We start from the raw sequence: 24,440 nt of genomic DNA on the forward strand, positions 1-24,440 counted from the left end.
GTAAATGCTGAGGAAACATTCTCAGGCTCATCATACCCATATTCACCCAGATGTTAGACTGTTGTGTCCGAGTGGCAGGCTGCTGTCTCAGGAAGAGAAGATAGCGAGGAAATAATTCCAGTTCTGGGATTTCTGTCTTGCTATTCTTAATCACCTGTTGTTTTAAAAGATGTGATCACTACAAGAAAACATGCCACTTTCTAACTTCTGAGATTTATCTTTAAAATATTCAATTAGTTCACTGCCTACAGTTCAATTAGATTACTAAAATACATAGGTTTAAACTAAGACTCTTGCTTTAAAATCTATCTTACAAATATGTTCTCCTTTTTCATTTAAAATTAATATCATAATTAGGGGTAAAAAACTTACCTACAATTCTACTACCCTCACACCACAACTGTTTTCACTTTTATATATTTCATATATGTGATGATTTTATTTTTCTTAGAACAAATTCTTACAACTGTAGTTACAAGTCAAAAAATATGGACGTACTGTGAAAAAACTCATTTAATAATTATAATAATAATAGTAGCATGTTTACTGACTACTTACTATAAATCAGATGCTGTGCTAATCATATTATTCAATTATGAAAATAATTTTAATGAGGTAGATATTATTGTTATCTTCATTTTACAGATGAGGAAATTAAAATTTAGAGATTGGAACACCAGTTATCAGAAAGTATTCAAATTCATTCAATGACATGTTTCTCCTATAGAATATTATGACAGAACAGGAAAGTCCCAAAAAATAAGCAACAAATTAAAGGATTATCCAAACCTCCCTAAATAAAGAAGAATATAACACATATATGTATCTATGTATCTATCTACCTATCAATCAATCAATCAATCTGGAAGTCCTGATTTCAAATACAATTTTGAAACTTTTAAGATCAAAACACAAACTTGGAATTCCTGATTCTGACCTAAAAAGATGTTTTAATAAACATTATAGCTCAACATTAATATCAAAATTATAGACTAAGGTCTTATAGCATTTTTTTTTGAAGTGATCTACTTACTATATTGCATCTATGCAAAAGTGTTTCTTGATATATTGAAAGATCTTATAAAGTATTTTATTGCAGCAATAGTGTAAAGAGTATTCAGAATAATGAGTAATGCTATTTACTAAATAGACACAATAAATGACGTTATATAGTTAACTCATTAATATTTTGATATAACATACTCAAAGTGCTTGAAAATGATTCAAAGCATTTACTTATGCTTCAGAATGACTTATTCTAGTTATGGCAATAACCAGAAATCACTAGCTTTGAATTACTAGTATCACATGTTGTGATGTCCTTCCTTTAAAAAGTCAAACCACAAAAAACCACAAAGGAGAAGAACCCAATCCTTAACTGGATACCTGTGTGGTTAATGGGTAAGACAGTGTCAGAATTAATTTCTACACTGCTTCCTATATTCACTGAACTATTTGGCACTGGCTCACAGATTTACAGCTTAAGTCCTATCTTATCCTAAGTAATGACTGCATATATGTGGATAATTTATTCAATAACATGGATTCATAATTCTTTAACATTATTTAGTCCAGTAACTATTGTCTCTGCTCCACATAGTGACCCACTCCTATAGGCACTGTATGACTGGTACCTTATACAGGGCTCTCCTGATCTGAACAGGTACTAAGGTACTCTGCCAACATAAGAACAAACTGACTGTGGGTAGTAAAGTAATAGAAGATTCTATCTATGACTTCTCCTTTATAAGGCACTATTGGCTATACTTACGGGCCTAGGTAGGGCCAGGTTTGCTCCATACCAATGATAAAGTGCTCTCCACACAGGTTCTGGGACCATTTCATAATCTCTTCCATGGATCAACTGTGGAGTTCGTTTTAATCTCCCTCCTTCTAGTGTTAATGATGTAGCCTGAGAAAGGAATATACTCATTTTTAATATTACAGTCACTTGTATGAGCAACTGAACTTCTGCTATGTGCTAAAACTGCTACAAAAAATTTATTAGCAGCTTGAGTGATTTTAAGCAGATGTCAAATTATTTTGTTTTAACAAAACCTAGACATAGGAGAACAAACACAAGTCATTAACTCAGTTTCATTTTATAGGAAACAAAATGAATTTTCTAAAAGAGATTTTTATTTTTAGCTTTCAAAATAACTATTTAAGAAAAGAAAGATGGCAAATCCTTTGAAAAAAGCCAATGGATCGTTTGTAAATAAGACTGGTTTTCATAGATTTTCTTTCAAATAATAAAAAATAGTATTTTGGAAAGAGTAATAAAAAATAGTATTTTGGAAACTACATTTTCACAGTAGCAGTGAAAATCGTTGAAATAAAATTTCCAAGAATCATCACACTGTTTCTATGCAAGTATTAAATCATACAATAGTCTCACAGAAAAGTCCCATTTAAATAACAATGAACAACTGAACTTCTGCTATGTGCTAAAACCTCTACAAAAAAGTTCATTAGCAACTCATAAGAGAGTGACTTTAAATAGATGTCAAATTATTTACCTTTACTGGTTCTTGAGTTACTAGTGGCTGGTTATCAATAGCCCCTGGTTTCTGAGGATTGAGGTGTAACAAAATATTCCCATTGGTTCCTAGCAAGCACTGGTTGTTATTGTCAGAAGTGTTATGCTGTCGAGCAAAGCACATATCTGTCCCTGGTGTGGCAGAATACAGAAAACCTGTAAGTAAAAAGAGGATGGGATCTTTTTATTTTTAGTTATTATATATAAATAGAATCGAAGACACCAACTCAATGTCTGCGTATTAGGTTAAAGCTATTGCTATGGTGGTATATCAGTAAAGTGTTAGATTCTGATAAATCTTAGGAGATAGGCCATATAGACACATTCCTTTCTAGATAACAGCTAGGCTCTGACTAGGCAAAATAAAAACTTTAAAGATGAGTACCAAATGAGCTACCCTCTTAGAATATCTAATAATTCATAATAAGATTTATGTATTTTCTGATAGGAAAGGACAAAGTATGACTAAATAGCTGGGTTCCAACAGTCTCCCTTAATTCTTCTTTTCCAAACTGCAAACACATTTCAATTGTTCTTGATAGATAATGGTGATAGGAAGGAAAGAAGCTAACCCAAGAATTCCAACAGACCAGAGGGAAGTTGGGGGAGAGAAGAGGAGCAGGGAAAAGGGTGTGAGAAGTGCTGGAGCTGGAGCTCTGGTGAAGGGGAGTGAAACAGGTGTATATATGAAGATATGAGGACGTAGTTCCAAAATTATATAGCTACATAAAAGCTTGATAAATAAAAAAAAAAAAGTGGACAAATCAGTAACGGGTGAAGAGTACTGGGAAGAAGTAAACTGTCACCTAATACATCTATGAGATGAAAGCATGTTACATTACAATAGAAAAATACACACAGAGGAATGACTAATGATGTCTTATAAATTGTGAACCTCAATGGTATTTGAAGGTATTTCAGCTCTCAACTTCATGTTAATCTCAGTCAAACATTCTAGCTATTAATTACTTTGAACCCTCAATCTGTGGCACGGCCTTGCCTGTGGATAACACAAGTTTAAAGAGAGCACATACCAAAAAGGACTTTAGAAAAGGTTAAGAAATAATCTTGGTGTTAAGGCTGACCGGAGAGAACACTTCCAGGTAATGTCAGATGGGCAAAGAGAACCAGTACATACTACAAAGAACTTCAAAGAAAAAATACCAGTTCTGTCCAATTTGCTGACTCCCTCGCAGAAAAGGAGAAAAGATCTCAAAGATGAAATATTAACAGAATAAGACTGAGAGTCCTGCTACTCTATCAGCAGAATAACATACATCAATTCAATTCAGTTGGGTCACAAAAACACCAGAACATCTCCATAAACACAGTGAACTAAATATTAGTTAGGTACCCAGGTCCAAAGGGAATTATGGGAAACATTATCATTATTTTTTAAAGATTTATTTATTTATTTATACGAGGACTGGGTACAGTCAGAAGCATGGGAGGGTAAGAGTTCACCAGAGCCAGAGCAGGGAGCAGAACAGGCAGAAGGACAGAAGTACACTGCTGAGGGGAGCAGCGGGCGGCAGGAGAGGTCTGCACGCCATGTGGGACCCTCCTCCGGTGGACATGGAGCAGCCAGCGCTGCAGAGGCTGCTGGCAGCTTTGCAACCCAGCGCTCAACCGCTGCGCCACAGGGGAGGCCCTGGGAAACATTATTTTTTAATATTATAACAAAATAATCCCCAAGTCAGGGCACCAAATGCCTAAATAATGTGATGTGAGGGTGCATTTAGTCCAACGAAGGTAAGCTTATGGTTAGAGAGTTCTGGAGATGGAAATTTCAATTTTCTCTAAGACTGTCTATTCAAATCTAAATTTAGTGACAAAATAATTTAATAGCAATATGAAGAGATGTGGCTTAATTAATGAAAACTGAAATTATTTTCAAATTGAGAGATTAATAAGACTAAAGAAGAACTTCTCTTTTTAAAGCTATTCCAACATCCAAGAATGGTATAATTTATTCAAATTTTATTTCTGTGACTAGAAGCCTAATGCCCAATATACTATCAATCACATCCTCAAAGTATACAACTTTAAGAACTGACTCTGACTAAACCTCATGGGAAACATACTTACCACTGCCAGTGGTTTCTGAGGCTTCAGATGCAGTAGAAATGTTATCTGAAAATTTTTCTTCTGTGGCATTCCCATAACTAAGGCTGCCTCCTCCAATTCTAACTTCACTCTGTTCCACAGGATGTATTGCTGTTCCAAATGAGTATTTCCCTCCATTCAGAACAGATGACGGCTCAATTACAACAGGGCTGGCATCCTAAAAACCATGAAGTCAGAGAAAAAGAGGCAAAGTTCAACAACCTGAAAACTATACAGTCTTCAAAAATGAATCCCTCAGTTATCTACTCTTTCTAATCTGCCTGCGGTTGGTTATAGCCATTTAAAAACATTTTAATGTATTAATGTACTTAATTTTAATTTCTTCAAAAGGAAAAACTGGGGCCTCCCCGGTGGCGCAGCGGTTGAGCGCTGGGTTGCGAAGCTGCCCGCGGCCTCCGCGGCGCCGGTTCGATCCCCGGCTGCTCCCCGGCCACCGGAGGAGGGTCCCACATGGCGCGCAAACCTCTCCTGCCGCCCACTGCTCCCCTCAGCAGTGTACTTCGGTCCTTCTGCCTGCTCTGCTCCCCGCTCTGGCTCTGGTGAATTCTCTCACCCTCCCGCACTTCTGACTGTACCCAGTGCATGTATAAACAAAACAAACAAACAAACCAGCAAAAAAAAAACAAAATAAATAAAGCATGCCTCTATATATATAAAAAAAAAAAACGAAAAAAAAAAAAAAACCCAAAAGGAAAAACTGTATAAAATAAAACTGGTAAGGTAGACTGTTAAAAGAAAGTACCATGTAAAGTAATTCAGACTTTATTCTATTGAAAAATAGAACCAGGGAAGGCTTTCTACCAAAATTTAAATAATAAATATGACATGTACTCAGATTCCATCATTTAGCAATAACTACAGCTGGCATTTTGCCGTTTTATTTTCTGTGACTAAGAAAGCCATAAAACACACACACACACACACACACACACAGTAGCTTTGAGAATATAGTAAAAATTAAGGCAGGACTCTGACTTATTAATTATGTGACTGTTCACAATAAGTAAACTTCAGAGCTTCAGTATATTCATGGATTAAAATTAAGATATTACAAAACTTGGGGCCTCCATGGTGGCGCAGCGGTTGAGCCCTGGGTTGCGAAGCTGCCAGCAGCCTCTGCAGCGCAGCTTCAATCCCCGGCTACTCCCCAGCCACCAGTGGAGGGTCCACATGGTGCACAGATCTCTCCTGCCGCCCGCTGCTCCCCTCAGCAGTGTACTTCGGTCCTTCTGCCTGCTTTGCTCCCCGTTCTGGCTCTGGTGAATTCTCTCACCCTCCCGTGCTTCTGACTGTACCCAGTGCTTGTATAAATAAAGAACTAAATCTTAAAAAAAAAAAAGATATTACAAAATTCAAAAAGTTACTAAGATTACATGAGTGACACATGTAAAGTGCCTGGCATTTAATAAATGTAAACAATCATTCTGGCTATTGTTAAAACGATGTATTGCTTCTTTTTCTTCCACTTATATTGACAGATTTTTCTATGAATGCCTTTTAAACAGGGAGATAAAAATTGGGCCAAGCCAATTTTTGCAATTTTTACTTTGAAAGTAACTACAGTGTATATAAAGGAGTAGAAGCAAAAACTGAAAATTGGGACACAAGTTAGGAGACTCCTATAAACAGTCAGGCAAGAAATGATGAGATTCTCAGCCAAATTAGCACCGGAAATAAGGAGATGGAGAGAACACAGATTTAGGAGGTGAAAAAATTGACAACTGTGTATTAAAGATAGGCAAAGATAATTCCAAGGGAAAATATGATGTGCTGGCTTATATGACAGGATGGATGTTGATATCTTTGTAAAATAAAGTATATGGTGAATGGGTTTGGTTTGGGAATAAGCTTATTTTGGTTTGCAATACCTAGATCTATTGGACTACCTAGATCTATCTACCTACCTTACAATCCAGTAAGGTAGACTGGACAGACCTAGATAATTTGGTTTGAGATACCTAGACATTTGAGTCTACTGATCAGGACAGAGCTAAATATAAAGATTTGGGATTAGCAGATTTCTTGAGGCATAAGAAAATGGTATTATGAGGAATGAGGAGAGTACAGCATTTACATGCCCAGTAGTGGGAGAATCTGGAAAGGACACTGAATCAATGTTGTAGAGATAAGTCAGGAAATTATGGAGTATCAGAAGCAGAGACTGTGAACATTTTCTTTTTCTTTTTTTTTTTTAAGATTTATTTATTTAAGCATACAAGAGCTGGGGTGTAGGCCAGAGGTGTGGGAGGGTAAGAGGATCCACCAGAGACAGAGTGGGGAGCAGAACAGGCAGATCTACTGAAAAACACTGCTGAGGAGAGTAGTGGGTGAAATAGGAGAGGTCTGCTGCGCCATGTGGACTAGCTCCCTGGCTGGGGATGGAACTCCATGCTGCAGTGGCTGCTGATAGCATCATAGTGCTGAGACTTAACCTCTTGTGCCACCAGGGAGGCCCATTTTGTGAACATTTTCTACTAAGTTTAGCAATGAAAAAACAGGTAGGGGACTTGGGGGAAAAGTGGAGGGAAGGTGTTATGAAAATGTGTATTTGTTCGTTTGTTTTTAAAGAGAAGGAAGGAATTTTGTAACCAAGAGGGAAAAGAGAGAGACTAAAGAGATCAACCAGTAGAACAAGATCCCATAGGTACTATAGAGCTAGGCAATAGCAAGGGTAGAAGAACTCAAGTGCCATTCAATAAACACTGGCAATAATTTTAATAAATAAAGTGATCAATCACTGTGGGCCTCAAAGGTAATACCTATAAAGCAATTAACTGAAACTGATGTGAAACATCAAATTTAAAAGACAAACTTCAAATTACAGCATAGCAACAGCATAGTAAATGCTTCAGCTTCTTTTAATGTAATGATAGCATCCCTAGCTTTAGCTAAAACAGGGAGATACTGTATCATTTTATTAGATGTTTTCTCTTCTTTGATCTGTTAGCCAAGTGAATACAATTTGTAGATCACTTAGAAGCCAGTTCTAAAGAAATTCCTGTTCCTTTCACTAAAAAGAAAAGCAAGAAGCATGAGAATAAAACTCAGATTTCTTTCTACATACCAATTAACTTTATTGGATTTAAAATCTGAAAATAGCAATGTAAGTCATATTGTTAAAACTTCAAACATTTCAGAAGCATGTAGATTCACTTCTTTATTACAGATCCAATGTTAGCAAACTGCCAATTATTAACTTTCTTTAAAGTATGTAAAAGTACGAGATGATTTTCGATATTAAATATCCCTAGACCCTAATAAATAAAGCTATTTCCTATTTAAACTCTCTTTCAATTTTGATTACTTTAAGGAAAGGATCTCAGTTTTCAAGTACTGGGATAACCTAATACTCTATATGCTAATCTAATACTTGATAATTTTTAACAGAACATGTCTCAATATCAGTCTTCAAAAGCAACACTATTTAACTAGAATTTAATAATATATTTTATTTTCATAGAATTTATTTTTAGTTTATTTTTAGTCTGAAATGTGACACTGATTTTCTATTTCAGACAGTGAAAGTTTCCTTTTAAAATACATTTATTTCCATTTAAAATACATTTATATAGGTAGCGCAGCAGTTGAGCACTGGGTTGTGAAGCTGCCCGCAGCCTCTGCAGCGCTGGTTCGATCCCTGGCTGCTCCCTGGCCACCGGAGGAGGGTCCCACATGGCGCGCAGACCTCTCCTGCCGCCCGCTGCTCCCCTCAGCAGTGTACTTCGGTCCTTCTGCCTGTTCTGCTCCCTGCTCTGACTCTGGTGAATTCTCTCACCCTCCCTCCCGCGCTTCTGACTGTACCCAGTGATTGCATAAATAAATAAATAAATAAATAAATAAATAATTCTTTAAAAAAAAATCAATGTTTAAAAAAAATACATTTATCTATATAATAACAGTAAAAGTCTAAAAACACTAAGAAAGTAATAGTGTGGGTTTTATATGGCAAAAAATGGTTATCATATTAGACAAAGGACTAAGAACTAGTTGGGTTCTATGTTACTTGTGGATTTTGGGTCATTAGTATTCTAAATTGAACTGTCCACCAAAAAAGGTTAAAATTGTATAGACAATAGGACAATAAAACCAAACTGACCTATGGTTAAAAGAAGTAGTAATATAAATTGGGCCCGGATAGTATTTATTATTCATCATGTTGGAGTATAGGCCAGAGATGCAGAGGGTGCGAGGATTCACCAGAGACAGAGTGGGGAACAGAACAGGCAGGCTGACTAAAATACACTGCTGTGGGGAGCAGTGGGCAAGACAGGAGAGGTCTGCTGTGCATGTGGGTTAACTCCCAGGCTTGGGGTGGGGATTCACATCACAGTGGCTGGTGATAGCTTGATAGCACTGAGACTTTAGTCCCTGAGCCAACAGGGAGGCCCTATTTCATTTATTTTTAAAGCTCTCCATGTGAGTCTATTATGCGGTAAAAACTGATAACCACTGAAATTAAGTATTGTAGTCTCAAACATTTGTCTTCATAAAGTGCTCCAAATGCTAAGAGTATAGTAATTGATTTCTTAGTAAATCTATTACTTGCTCAGGAACTTGCTTTTTATAAGAAAATTCTTTGGGGTCATGTGCTTCTCTCGCCTAGAGACAGGGTAAGATAGCATAGTATGAGTAATTTTTTAAAAAAATTAACTTTCTGGAAAATTAAAGTGTTCTCCCAGGTCATTTTGTTATACCCCAGAAAATCAGTTTATTCTTGCTCTAAGAGTTTTTGAACTTAAATGATATCTGCATAACTATTATATGGTTGACAGGCAATTCCTTTTAAATTTTATATTCACTTTTTAAGCTCATTTATACTGTTTATTTATGAACTATCAATTACTTTAAAAAATTTGAGAGAGGGCCTCCCCGGTGGTGCAGCGGTTGAGTACTGGGTAGTGAAGCTGCCCGCAGCCTCTGCAGCACCGGTTCCATCCCCGGCCGCAGGGCGAGATCCCCACATGGCGCGCAGACCTCTCCTGCTGCCTGCTGCTCCCCTCAGCAGTGTACTTTGTTGTTCTGCCTGTTCTGTTCCCCACTCTGGCTCTGGTGAATTCTCTCACCCTCCTGTGCTTCTGACTCTACCCGCTGCTTGTATAAATAAATAAATAAATCTTTAAAAAAATAAATTTGAGAGAATATATTCTGAGAAAAATTAGGTATCGTCAATCTCATTGAATAGTTTTCTTCAAGTTTTCCTCTGAGTTTCTCATTTGACAGATTTCCAAAGAGAAATATGTGGAATTGTATTTCAAATGCCATATGAGTTTACAAATATTATATGGATCCTATGTTTGTAAGGAAAATTTACAAGAAATCATCCTTATAATATTCCTTATTCTAGAGAACTTGATCTATAGATAGGTTGATCTATAGATACCAATGACAAAATAGGATGATAAAAATATTCCAAGGCATTGTATCTGTTAGGTAGAATTTTACAATAATTTACAATAGAATTATTTTTTTTAAAGATTTATTTATTTAAGCACATAAAAGCTGTGGTACAGGCCAGAGATGCAGGGTGGTGAGAGGATTAGCCTGAGACAGAGTGGGGAGCACGACAGAGTGGGGAGCACAACAGGTGGATTGACTGAAATACAATGCTGAGGGGAGCAGTGGGCAAGACAGGAGAGGTCTGCTGTGCCATGTGGGTTTCTCCCTGGCCAGCCAGGGATGGAACTCATGCTACAGAGTCTGCGGATTGTGGATTGGCAAAGTTTCACTCATAGGAAAGAATTTCCTCATTTTCTCTTAGGTCTCTTGATTCCTACTTAGTATTTTTTCCATTATTCCATAATGTCTTCTACTTCTCCCAAGCCAGCATTGTACACTAATGAAATATAACATTGGCATGTTATCATTGATAGAGCGGGGAACAGAACAGGCAGACTGACTGAAATACAATGGTGAGTCCTCTGACCCCCTGCATCTCTGGCCTGTACCCCAGCTCTTGTACGCATAAATAAATAAATCGTAAAAAAAATTTAAAAAAAAGTCTTATTAAAAAAATAAACTGCTGAATACAACTTTGGGCAATTTAAAAAAACCTAAAGGGACTGCAAAGACTTCATTTGCAAATTTAGAGACAAGAGATGCCTCAATGTGTTTTCTTTTTTCTTTTTTTTTTTTCTTTTTCCTTTTTCTTTTTTTTAAAAGAAACTGAATGTAATCAACAAATTTAGCTTGAGAGCATTCTATTTTTTTTAAAGATTTATTTATTTATTTATTTATACAAACACTGAGTAGTCAGAAGCGCGGGAGGGCGAGAGAATTCTCCAGAGCCAGAGCAGGGAACAGAGCAGGCAGGACTGAAGTACACTGCTGAGGGGAGCAGCGGGCGGCAGGAGAGGTCTGCGCGCCATGTGGGACCCTCCTCCAGTGGCTGGGGAGCAGCCGGGGATTGAACCGGCACTGCAGAGGCTGCGGGCAGCTTCGCAACCCAGCGCTCAACCACTGCGCCACCGGGGAGGCCCTCAATGTGTTTTCTAACTCGAAAGTTACACTATAATGAAAAGGTAAAAGTCTGTTGATAAGTAACAGCTACTCTCTTAAGTTTGCAGAAGAGGAGAAAAGACAAACATATACTACAATGATAAGTAGAAAAGATTTCACCATCTCTCCCCATTTACATTTTTATAGGCGATCTTATATTACAGGACAACACCTCGTTTGTTAACGAGCAGATCATGTATTCAAGTTCAAGTGTATCAGCAAATCTGAGATAAACTACTTCTAGAAAGGACTGCTTATTTTTCCTATTCTCTTGTTCTCTTTTTTAGGCATGCTATTATCTGAAAGATAAAGTCTACCCTAAAGCTAATCAACATCTTATGTAGGCAGACTAAGCCTAGAATAAGATCGAATTACATAACATATTAAGAAGACCAATTTATTTTTTTCAAACAGGCATTTAAAAAAGTTGTCATAGCGGAAAGGTAAATTTCAATCACTAACATTACTATTGCTGCTGTTGCTGCAACTACTGCTCCTATTACTTTCCTCTAAATTTATAGAGTATTTCTATTTGCCAGGCGCTAACTGCTTCACGTAAACTAACTCATTTAATTTCCATAACAACCCAACTGAAACAGGTTTTATTAGCCCTGCTGTTCATATGAGGAAACCAAGGAAGAGTGAGGATAAGTAACTTGTTGAAGATCATACACCAAATGTAAGACCAGAACCCCAAAACAGACAGTACCAGCCCAATACTATCCTATACTGGTTTCTCATAATATAAAGCTAATACTCACTGAGTACTTACTATGTGACCCAGGTACATCATGTTTCTAAAACAGATGTATCTTATGCTTAAAATATGTTATCAACTCCTTTAATCTTCATAAAACCTTATAGGGGGCAATTACTGTCATTATTCTCATTTTACAACAGGGAAAACAGAGCCCAGAATGTCATTTTTAAAAAGTTATTTGCATTTAAAAGGGAGTTACTTTTTATTTAGTAAAGAACACTTTTCCAATTAATACAAATGTACAGAAAAGGCATTCTCCCCCCACCCCTTTCATTAAATAAGTTGTCATAAGTCTCTGCTACCTTCTCCAAATGAACTGATAAGCTTTTCTCTGGTTTCTCACAACAGTTAACATGCCTTCATTCTCTTTTCAGTGTTTTAATTCTGAAAAAAATTATTTTTAAGTTCTTTATTGGAGCAGTGGCAGATTATCATTTGGAACCTGAGTTCTAATGTTAATTATGAAGTCAACTTTCTTTCTTTCTTTTTTTTTTATTTTAATAAATCTTTTTTTTTTTTTTAAAGATTTATTGATTGATTGATTTATACAAGCACTGGGCACAGTCAGAAGCGCGAGAGGGTGAGAGAATTCACCAGAGCCAGAGCGGGGAGCAGAGCAGGCAGAAGGACCGAAGTACACTGCTGAGGGGAGCAGCGGGCGGCAGGAGAGGTCTGCACGCCATGTGGGACCCTCCTCCGGTGGCCGGGGAGCAGCCGGGGATCGAACCGGCGCTGCAGAGGCTGCGGGCAGCTTCGCAACCCAGCGCTCAACCGCTGCGCCACCGGGGAGGCCCTGAAGTCAACTTTCTTAAACAGAAAATCAGCATTTCTAATCTGAGGTTTTTCCTTTTTGATGGAGAAGGTGAAAAAAATGAAGGACAAAGAAAATGATGTGGTTGACAGATCATGGGTTCTCAGTTAGTTCATGGATTTGATCTTAGAACGTTCAGCTTGAGAAAGATGTTCAGATTACCCTTAATCCTAGTCTCAGGATCCCCACAGATAAAATGGGTATAACACCATTTCTTCACAGAGGTATTGTGAAGATTAAATGAGAAATGCATAGTATATAATATACAGGCACTCCCATGTCCATCATTATCTTTCTCACAGTCATTGCAAGGGAGGAAATTTATGTGGAGTTATAAGGCATAGTCTGGTTCACAGTAAATATATTCATTTCCTTGTCCTTCAAATATTTGTCTAGGTTTGGAACATTTTATTACTGGCGAGGAGTCACACAAAGTCTGATGGAACTGAAAATCCTATGAAAAAATGTAGATAAACAGTAATCTTACTCACATATTTGACATATTCTTTCCATTGCTGCCACCACTGCATGGAAATGATAAACCAATTATGTCCTGGTTGTAGACCATACCTGCTCTCTCTCTCTAACCATCCTCTGTAAATACAAAAACAAATCAAATGGAAGTGTGTGAAACAGATGACCACAAGCCCATGAATTATCATTAAAAGTTTTTATCAAGGAAAAACACAAGTCAGATATACTCTAGAAAATGCCGAGATTACAATGAGTGAAACACTGATAAGCCCATTTTAAGAGTCATACCGCTATTAAACTTCATTACTGATACTTATAAAATAGCTTTATTGCAAAATAATTTGCATAAAATTTAGCAGTATTAAGTATGCAACTCAATGATTTTGAAAAATTCACATATGTGCATAATCATCACAGCAATCCAATTTTAGAACATTTCAATTACCCTCAATAGACACACTGTGTCCACTTCTGATCAACCCATGTTACCATCCTAGGAAACAGCTACTCTATACAGATTTCCCTTTACCAAACATTTCATATAAATGGGATGATACTATGCACAGTTTTTCATATTTGGCCTCCTTTATTTAGGATGTTTTTGAAGTTCATCTATGTTGTGGTATTATTTGTTTTGCTTTTTTATTGCTAACAGTATTCCACAGGTATGTATATACATTTTGTATCCATCTAACATCTGAAGAATATCTGAAACTGGCAAACTATTTTCCATAGTGGCTGCACCATTTACACTTCCATCTGGAACATGAGGGTTTTACTATCTACACATTCTTGCCAAAATTTGTTGTCTGTGTTTTCTATCACAACCATTTTTTTTTTTTTAAGATTTATTTATTTATGCATATAAGAGCTGGGGGACAGGCCAGAGTTATGGGCCGGGGAGGGGGTTGGGGGGGTTGAGAGGCTCACCAGAGACAGTGGGAAGCAGAACAGGCAGACTGATGGAAATACACTGCTGAGGGGAGCAGCAGGCGAGTGAGGAGAGGTCTGTGGGTTGCTCCCTGGCCAGCCGGGGAATCAAACTCATGCTGCAGAGGCTGGGGACAGCTTCATAGGTTGCATCTTAACCCACTGCGCCACCAGGGCAGCCCCATTACAACCATTCTAATTGGTGTAAAGTGCTGTCACACTGAGATTTGTAAAACACTAGTTTTATTGAAAAGAAATTTATAAAACATAAGGTGGCAGTTGTATAACATTTTCAATGTACTAAATGCAACTGAATTTGTATGCTTTAATTGCATACTAATTTTGGAGGAGGTAGTGAGGATGGCATCAGAGGAGTTTCCCTGCTTCATTACAGGAGGATAATCTGAGAGTAGTCCAGAAGGGCACTGGACACAGAGGATTCTCTAAGCTTTGGGCAAACTAGAACCTTGGACATTAGAGACCAGTGTTGAGGAAGTGCTACAGTAAATGAGATGGGATACTTGGGGAGAAGCTCAGTATGCTAGGCAGGTGTGGTACCCAGGAAGAGGACAGGGTACAACTGTGTTCTCCCTGTCTTTCCTCCTTAGGACTCAAGTTGATGCTATGAAGCATGCTGACAGTGCAGCTAATAGACTATAGAGATGTGGATAAGGAAACCCAGAGAGGAGAGTTATCAGCAGTACCATAAACACGAACCACCCCTAACACCACTTTACCAGCCACTGGACCCCTCCAGGTCCTTCCCTAACCCCTGAATCAGCTGCTGCAGATTAATCTCACAGACATATAATATACTTACCAAACACCTAGCTATGAAAAGCTAAAAACAAACAAACTCACAGTTCCATCTGCTGGAAAAAAGGAAGTTCTATACTTTTAGCTTTCAACTATAATTCAATAAAGCTGAAAAAAGCTGTCATCAGTGATTATCTACAATTGAAATGAGCACTCTTTTGATTCTTTTTACTCAGTTCTAACGTCTAATCTTTTTACAAATATGAACTATTTTTTTTTTAAAGATTTATTTATTGGGCCTCCCCGTGGCACAATGGTTGAGCGCTGGGTTGCGAAGCTACCCGCAGCCTCTGCAGCGCCGGTTCGATCCCTAGCTGCTCCCCGGCCTCCGGAGGAGGGTCCCACATGGTGCACAGACCTCTCCTGCCGCCCGTTGCTCCCCTCAGCAGTGAACTTCATCAGTCTGCCTACTCTGCTCTCTGCTCTGACTCTGGTGAATTCTCTCACCCTCCCGTGCTTCTGACTGTACCCAGTGCTTGAATAAATAAATAAATCTTTAAAAAAAAAAAAAAAGATTTATTTATTTATTTATACAAGCACTGGGTACAGTCAGAAGCACGGGAGGGAGAGAGAATTCACCAGAGCCAGAGAGGGGAACAGAACAGGCAGACTGACGAAACACACTGCTGAGGGGAGCAGCGGGCATGGCAGAAGAGGTCTGTCGCACCATGTGGGACCCTCGCCAGTGGCCGGGGATCGAACCGGCGCTGCAGAGCCTGTGGGCAGCCTTGCAGCCCAGCGCTCAACCACTGTGCCACCAGGAGAGGCCCACATATGAACTATTTTATAGTAAAGCTGCTACCTTTTATCTTATGTCTTTTTTATTTCAAAACATTTAGTACTCAGTGGTTGAATCTCTGGTCAGGGAGCTAACCCACATGGCGCAGCAGACCTCTCCTGTCTCACCCGCTGCTCCCCTCAGCAGTGTATTTCAGTCAATCCGCTGTTGCTCCCTACTGTCTCCTGTCTCTATGTAAATCTTCTCACCACCCCCCCCCCCCGCACCTCTGGCCTGTACCCCAGTTCTTGTATGCATAAATAAATCTTTAAAAAAAAAAGAAATTAGTACTCAGTGAAATTTTAATGTTAAATAGAATTTAATCTCTAAATCAATCAAATTCATTGTTTAGGAACTTTTTTTTTTTTAAAGATTTATTTTATTTAATTTATTTATTTATTTATTTATTTAATGCAAGCACTGGGTACAATCAGAAGCGCGGGAGGGTGAGAGAATTCACCACAGCCAGAGCGGGGAGCAGAACGGGCAGAAGGACCGAAGCACACTGCTGAGGGGAGCAGCGGGCGGCAGGAGAGGTCTGCGTGCCATGTGGGACCCTCCTCCAGTGGCCGGGGAGCAGCCGGGGATCGAATCGGCACTGCAGAGGCTGCAGGCAGCTTCACAACCCAGCGATCAACCGCTGCACCACCGGGGAGGCCCTGTTTAGGAACTTACTTTAACAAAAATATTTCAGTGTAAAAACTTTGGAGAAAGTGTAATTTTGTAATGATTATAATAAAATGGGATCTGCTGGGGCCTCCCTGGTGGCACAAGGGGTTAAGACGCAACCTATGAAGCTGTCCGCAGCCACTGCAGCACAAATTCGATCCCCTGGCCAAAGAACAACCCACATATGTGCAACAGACATCTCCTGACTCACCTGCTGCTCCCCTCAGCAGTGCACTTTGGTCAATAATCTGCCTGTTGGGTTCCCCACTCTGTCTCTAGTAAATCCTCTCACCCCACACACACCTCTGGCCTGTACCCCAACTCTTCTATGCATAAATAAAAAAAAATCTTTAAAAAAAAAATAAAATGGAACCTGCTGTTAATAACAACATATTCCAGGCATTAGAAATTTCAGGAATAAAATTAAAAATACATAGATTGAAACTACAAACTTACCTAATAATTTGTCCTTCCTCTTCTGGAGTAGCTGGTCTTAACCCCAGCACTATGTGACATACCTAGAGAAAAGAAGGGAAATTAAGCTTTATGATTGGACTGTATAGTATTTCACATTCTCTGTATGAAATCCACTTTGTCAATGGGAATTTGAATTAGCAACAACTTTCAACTAATGAATTATCAATGATTCACTTTAGCAAAATTTAACTTTAGCTTTTTTAAAAAAGAAACCATTTCAGTGGAGACCAACTCCAAATCTCTTTGTGGGATAGGAAATAGACACAGCGAGAAAGGGAGAGAGGGGGTAGGAAGCAAGAGAGCAGGGGAGGAAGAGACTTCTGAATATTACAACACTATATATTTTAATATATTTCACACAGAAAATATTTTCTTCCTTCCTGAAATCTGAAGAGTATATGATACCTGGAGAGAGAAGTGAAGAAGAGATGAAGAGGATATAGGAGATAAAACAGCCAAGGAATGGCATTTAAATTGGAATAACTCTAAGAAAAAAATTATTGCCAGTAATTACTTTATGCTTTTAAGGCTCATTTCCTCAATTTATTTGCCTTCTCTAAATATCACAAACATTTCCCTCCCAATATTTTATTATGAAAACTTTCAAACATAGAGAAAAGTTATTAATTTTATACTTCACACACACTACCCAGATTCTAAAATTAATATTTTATTATCTGTTTCTGTGTACCCACTGATTCATCCATCAATCCATCTTAATTTTTGGATACCACTTCAATGTAAATTACATATACTAGTAAATCTGAAAAGGTCTCTGTAAATATATTAGCATGCCTATAATTAATCAAGAATTCAATACTGTTTACCCCTTTGTTTACTGCTTAAGGCAATATTTATAAGGAAATAAATTAGGTTTTTAAGATTCATCTGTATTCCATTATTTGAATTCTCATATTGATGGATACTTGGGGTTTTGAGAACTGTTTTTGGTAAGCAAACTTAAAAAAAATGGAAATATATACTTAAAAGTTAATAAATTATAAGTGCACAGTTTAATGACTTCATGAAGTAGAAACATCTAAGTAACAGTCACTCATTCAAGAAATAGACATTACTACCCCCCAGAAACCCACTTTGGGTTTCTTCTCAGATACCACTGTACCCTTTTGCTATATTAACTACCCAAAATTTTATTACCATGGATTGCTATTGTCCACTTTTGAATTTTTGTTCAGTATTTCCCACTGAACATTATGTAAGATTCACTCATGTTGTGGTACATAGTATTTCATTGCTGTCAAGTGTACCACTACAAGTATTTGCAACACTTTATTTGCTGCTATGAACTTGTTTATTGTTGGTATTTATTTGGGTCATTTTCTGGTTTTGGCTATAACAACAAACTTACTTTAAATTTCGTGTTCAGATCTGAAGTTTCTACAGCGTACACACATACGCTGGGGCACATGGTATGCATATGCTCAACTTTTCCAAATACTATCAATTTTTTTTTTAAAAGATTTATTTTTTTTGTTTATACAAGAACTGGGGTACAGGCCAGAGGCACGGGAAGGTGAGAGAATTCTTTAATTTTTGTAATTTATATTCGTACCAGCAATGTGGAGGAGTTTCAGATGTTTGTTATTCTTGCTAATACTTCATATTATTTAAAAACTAACCATTCTGGTAGATGTCTAATGGCATTACAAGTGGTGAGAGATGGAGAAGTAGAGATGGGGGAATGAGGGAAAGCACAAGCAAAGGGATGCCTTGGCCTCTTGAAACTAGAAAAAGCAAAGAACGTGTTTTTCCACAGACCTACAGAAAGGAATTTAGCCCTGTTTACATCTTGATTTTTAGCCTGGTGAGGCCCATGTCTGACTTTTGACCCACAGAGCAGCAAGATAATAAATTTGTGTTGTTTTAAGATGCTAAATTTGTGATAAGATGTTACAGCAGCAATAAACAACCTATGTAGAAGGAGATGATCCAAATTTATGGATTGGAAGGTTCAATAGTGTAAAAATGTCAGTTTTCCCTTCAATTCTGTTAAAGATTTGGTATACTCAAAATCCCTAAGTGTTGAAGCTCATTTTGGTGGAGGGGACACAGGATGAACCTTGGAAAGTGAAGCAGGTGGGAGTGAATGGAAGGAGACTGGTTCCTTAATCTAGACTTTGACTTTATATCATCTTCTCCATTTTCTTTGGGAGAATGAGACCCAGAGCAAAAAATACACAACATTTCATGAATTTACATGTCATCCTTGTGCAGGTGCTGTGCTAGTCTTCTCTGTATTGTTCTGATATATGTGCTGCTGAAGCAAGCACCAGACCATATACTTTTTTTTTTCAAAGATTTATTTATTTATTTATACAAGCACTGGGTATAGTCAGAAGCGTGGGAGGGTGAGAGAATTCACCAGAGCCAGAGCAGAGAACATAATAGACAGACTGATGAAATACACTGCTGAGGGGAGTAGCGGGCATGGCAGGAGAGGTCTGCACACCATGTGGGACCATGCGCCACCAGGGGAGGCCCAGACACCATATACTTTTAAAACTTAAAACTGCCTACTATGATCCAGTTTTCTGTTCACAGTGCCTGTTATAAGGAAGAGTCCTTTAAAAAGACAACAGTGAAGTAAAACAGCAATTTAAAATGACTGCTGTACGAAATAAGCCAAAAAGAATAAGAAAAATACCGGATGGTCTCACTCATAGCAGGAATCTAGAAAACTTAAATAAGGGATCAGGAAAATGAATAACTATAAGAAAGTGAAAATCAAAATCAACAAAAAACTATGAACCAGAGACACTTTTTGGGGGGTGGGGGCCGGGAGGGGAGGGATTGGGGTCAGAATGGGGCATGTGCAGTTGTATGGGGGAATATAAAAATAAAATTTATTATTTAAAAAAAAAATAAATAAAATGACTTGAGGGACAAAACTTAAGAATACTCTAAAAAAATAAAATAAAATGACTGCTGTATTTTAAATTATTTTCTATCATGGATTACATGCTGCTCTATTATGAATTACAATAAACAAACATAATCAACTATGTTCTGCTTTCTTATCACCCATGTCATGAGTTTGAGAACTGTCAGTGGATATTCCTGATCTATTTTACCATCCTTCAAGTAGAGTACAAGATAAAGCAGTTCTTTTCAGTATATGTGGTTTTACACCCCAAAGGAAATTAACTCCACGTAATGGAAAAGATACAGGACTAATGTTACTACTACTCTCTGTACCTATCCTTTACATACCTGGAAAAGGAGATTCAAAAATTCATTGGCAAGAACATTTTTCACACTCCAGATCTGATAGTCTTCTAGAGTAAGATGCCCCATCTGAAAGAGGAACAATATTCAAAAAGATCTCATGTTAAGACTGCCTTAATTTTTTATAGGCATTTGAATAAAATTTTGTTTATAAAACTTATGTTAGTCATTTGCTAAAAGCAAATGAATAATTTAAAATAGATGTTGTATGTTCAGATGAAAAGTAGGCCAGCTATATAAGTTTGAAAAAAAACAAAACTCTGTTGAAGCAGTCAATGGTAATGAGGACAGTTTATCAATAATCTCTCAAGAACACCTAGGAAATAACTGACAATAGTTTTTGCTTCAAAGTCTACCTATGGAAAATCACAGGTTCTAAGTAGGCAAAGTGGAGTATTCGCTAATTTTGAAAGTAAAAAGCAGTCTCTTTAGATTATGCTCTTTCATCCTAACAATTTTCTAACACTTTCTTAGAAATTCCTGGTGACAATACCAGGCTTAAGATATTTAAAGGACTTAAATATGCATAAAAACATGTATACTTACATTACATTTTCCCCAAAATACAACTTAACGTTACTTTTTAAATTGACTAAGGCAACATTTTTGTGATTCCAGTGAATTTTCAAAGTATCAAAGTACATATACACACACTGTGTAATGTTTATTTTTTCTTGTCAGGCAAAAATAAAGCCAAATGATTGTTATTTTATGCGTTCAACATTTAACTAATAATCTTAGATTAATAATAATTATTTTGAGTTTTACTATTTAATGAATTTGATATATTCTTTTTTTTATGATATAATAGCAATATATGGTAAGATTTTAAAAGAATCTAATTGTAATTATTTACTTTCTTTTTTTTAAGATTTTATTTATTTATGCATATAAAAGCTAGGGTGTAGGCCAGAGATGTGTATGGGGGGTGAGGGGATTCACCAGAGTTAGAATGGGGAACAGAACAGGTGGATGTACTGAAATACAGGCCAGACAGAAGAGGTCTGCTGTGCCATGTGGGTCAGCTCCCTTGCTGGGGATCGAACTCATGCTGCAGTGGCTGCTGATAGCTTCATAGTCTGAGACTCTCTCCTTGTGCCACTAGGGAAGGCCTGTAATTATTTATTTTCATACTAAATATGAAACACATATTTCTCACAACATCTCATTAGGTATGCTAATATCCTTCTAAAGGTACAAAACAATAGTCGTATGAATTCTTTGTATATCTGTTCTTTGTATATCTTTGTGATCAGTCCCTTATCAGTTGACTGGAGTGCAAAGATTTTTTTCCCAATCAGTGCGGTGTCTCTCTGTTTTGGTTAATCTCTCTTTTGCTGTGCAGAAGCTTTTCAGTATGATGTAATCTCAGCTCTTTATGTTTTCCTTGACTTTTTTTGCTTTGGGTGATGAGTCTTCAACAATGTTATTGCGATGTATGTCTTGTAGTGTTTTACTTATATTTTCTTCTATAGATTTTATGGTTTCAGGTCTCATGTCCAGCAAAGAGTCAAGACCTATTCTATAAACTGTTAACATTTCACGGAGATGGAAGAGTTAATTAATTTCTTTTTAAAATCCACAACAGAGCTAGGAGTAGAAACTCCATCTTCCATAAAAATAAACAATAACACCTATAAATTTACCAAACATTAGAGAAAATGGCATTAGTAATTCTATCTCTAGATAAGGCATTTTCTAACAGAAACCTTTCCAGATTATTGTTCTTATACATACCAAATATCAATAGAATACTTTTAGTTCTTGGCAGAAAGACAGCCTGCTTTGTCAAATAAAGCTCAGACTCAGTAAAATCATTTTTACAACTTTCTATTGACTATCAATGAACTAAGAATTGAACTATTATTAGTTCTAGTCCACATTAGTCCTAATCAGGTAGGACTAATTCTTTATGAGTCCCAAATTTTTCTGGAACTTTGATTGAAGAAAGAAAAAAACCTAAAATTTCTTATTTATTTTCAACCTCTGTGGTCTACATCCTACCAATCTGCGACATGGTACTTGATAATGTCTGTGTGGAAAGGCTCAGATTAACTCAAATGTGCATCATGCATGTTAATTGTTTTTAATCTCACAGGGACACACAGATATCAGAGTAATGCAAGCTATAGGAGTAAGCCTATTATAATATCATCATTAATAAAGACTGTCAGACTAAAAACTTCAAGGATTTAATTCTTTGTAAAATACATGTTTATTCCTGCTGTTGTATGCTTATTCTGGCTACTGTTTAAAAACTTAGGAAAGGCCCTGTCCACATGGTATTTAAAAAATTTTGTTTTAGAAACATATTCACCATCCAGATGGAGATAAAAAAATTATTTCCATCACCCCAGGCATCTTTTTGGTACTTCCAAGTTAAGTCATCCACCCCTAAAATCACTATTCAAACTTCTATCCCCATTTATTTTTGCCACTGTTTTTGAAAGTCATATAAATGGAATCATACAGAATGCATTCTTTTTTTCAATAAAAATTGTATTTACTTAGAAGCACTCAGAATGTCAGCAAAACAGCTACAGCTTCCCCCCTCCCCACAATTACACAGTGGTATTCAGTTAACAAAACAGCAATGATTTCATATAAGCTATATCAGAAACAACTAAAGATGAAAAACTACCTTCTCTCTGTATAACTAATTTATGTTGTGCAACAAGAAACTGCTTTAAATTTCCATGCCACTATATAACCTCATACTGTATCAGGCAAGGTTAGTGGCTACTGAAAACACCACACTGACCGGGCTATCTTTAAAGATACATTTGGTAATTGCTAACTAAACAAAAAAACAACTATGATTTAAAAACAAATCTTACACAGCTTTACATTTTAATTTTTTTCTTTAAAAGTAGTGAGTTGTATACGGGGGAGTTAAATGCTTTATAGACAAGGAAAAAAACTGCTAGAACTGACTGATTTATCACCATCTTCTATGTCTTTCTTTTCTTCTTCAACCTCTTCATCTTCCTTGTCTTCCTCCTTTTTCTTACTTTGTTCAGTTTTGATGACTCCTTTTTGGGCCACATTAGGGTTTCCTTTAGCTTACAGGAAGCAATAATCTTTTCTTACTTTTCCTTCAGTTTAGCAGTCTTCTTTTCATGAAGTTGCATGTCATCTGCAGCAGTGTTATTCCACATCTTTCCCAGTTTCTTTGCAAGATCACCAATAGATAGGCCAGGATGTTCTCCTTTGACTTTTGGGTGATATTCAGAACCAAACAAGAAAAAGGCTGAAGGAGGCTTCTTGCATGCATTGGGGTACTTTACTTCTTTTTTGTTTCCCCTTTAGGGGGGATATACGTTTTAATTTCTCTTTCATAACAGGTCTTGCTGCCTTTGCCATGTCTTCAAACTTTCCTTTCTCTTAAGCAGACATGGTCTTCTACCTGTTTGAGCACTTCTGAGAAAACTCTGAGAAGTTGACTAAAGCATCTGGGCTCGTCTTCTTATGCTCCTCCCAACAAGTTTGCACAAAAAACAATGACATTTTGCCTCTCTTAGGACCTCCTTTGCCCATGTTTGATTATTGTTCCTCAGCAAGGCACAGAGCTGCCCAATGCGCTTCTGGCTCACTTGCCCCAGTGCTGTGTCTGTGGAACTGAATGTACTGCAATGATTACCATGTATTTCTTGTGTGTGTCTGTGGCTTCTTTTGCTCAATATAGGTTAATTTTAACATAATTTATTAAAATGGAAGAAATAAATATTATAAACTATAAACTATCTACTTTGTTTTTATACAAATCATAGTTGGAAAAATAAGATGTTTCTTATAAGTCTTATACTTAATATAGAGTTAAGATAGAATGGGCTCTCTTTATTTTTTTAAAAATAGAATAATGCTACTCTCATAATTTTTTATTTTTTTATTTTTATATTTTATTTTTATATTCCCCATATAATTGCAACCCCCTTATTTTGACCCCAATCTCTCCTTTTCCTGCCCCCTATCCCCCATAGTGTATCTCTGGTTCAGAGTTGTTTGTTGATTTTGATTTTTTCTTTCTTATAGTTATTCATTTTCCTGGTCCCTTATTTAGGTTTTCTAGATTCCTGCTATGAGTGAGACCATCCGGTATTTTTCTTTTTCTTTCTGGCTTATTTCACTGAGCATGATCCTTTCTAGCTACATCCATGTTGCTGCAAATTGCATGTGTTTATCTTTTTTGAATGCTGAGTAATATTCCATGGTGTATATATACCACATCTTCTTGATCCAGTCATCTATTTTTGGGCATTTGGGCTGTTTCCAAAGCTTAGCTATTGTAAATAGTGCTGCTATAAACATAGAGGTGCAG

At 37.1% G+C, this 24,440-nt stretch overlaps 1 protein-coding gene and 1 pseudogene across 2 annotated transcripts in view; both read right to left on the minus strand.

The window, feature by feature from the left end:
• USP32 (ubiquitin specific peptidase 32) overlaps positions 1-24,440 on the minus strand; it is a gene marked incomplete at both ends in the record, with an annotated part of 149,868 nt that overhangs the window by 36,057 nt on the left and 89,371 nt on the right. Inside the window, 7 exons of the mRNA XM_084236460.1 lie at positions 37-154; positions 1,772-1,912; positions 2,520-2,695; positions 4,628-4,823; positions 13,224-13,326; positions 16,856-16,917; positions 20,108-20,191. Of these exons, the coding sequence (XP_084092586.1) occupies positions 37-154; positions 1,772-1,912; positions 2,520-2,695; positions 4,628-4,823; positions 13,224-13,326; positions 16,856-16,917; positions 20,108-20,191 (880 nt within the window). The remainder of the gene's footprint in view (positions 1-36; positions 155-1,771; positions 1,913-2,519; positions 2,696-4,627; positions 4,824-13,223; positions 13,327-16,855; positions 16,918-20,107; positions 20,192-24,440) is intronic.
• Positions 23,209-23,659, minus strand: LOC311172651 (putative high mobility group protein B1-like 1; annotated as a pseudogene). Its single transcript has one exon. The product of its transcript is annotated as a putative high mobility group protein B1-like 1 (transcript).

This window comes from Talpa europaea, assembly GCF_964194135.1.
Source record: "Talpa europaea genome assembly, chromosome: 7".
In the NCBI taxonomy this organism is placed as follows: domain Eukaryota; kingdom Metazoa; phylum Chordata; class Mammalia; order Eulipotyphla; family Talpidae; genus Talpa; species Talpa europaea.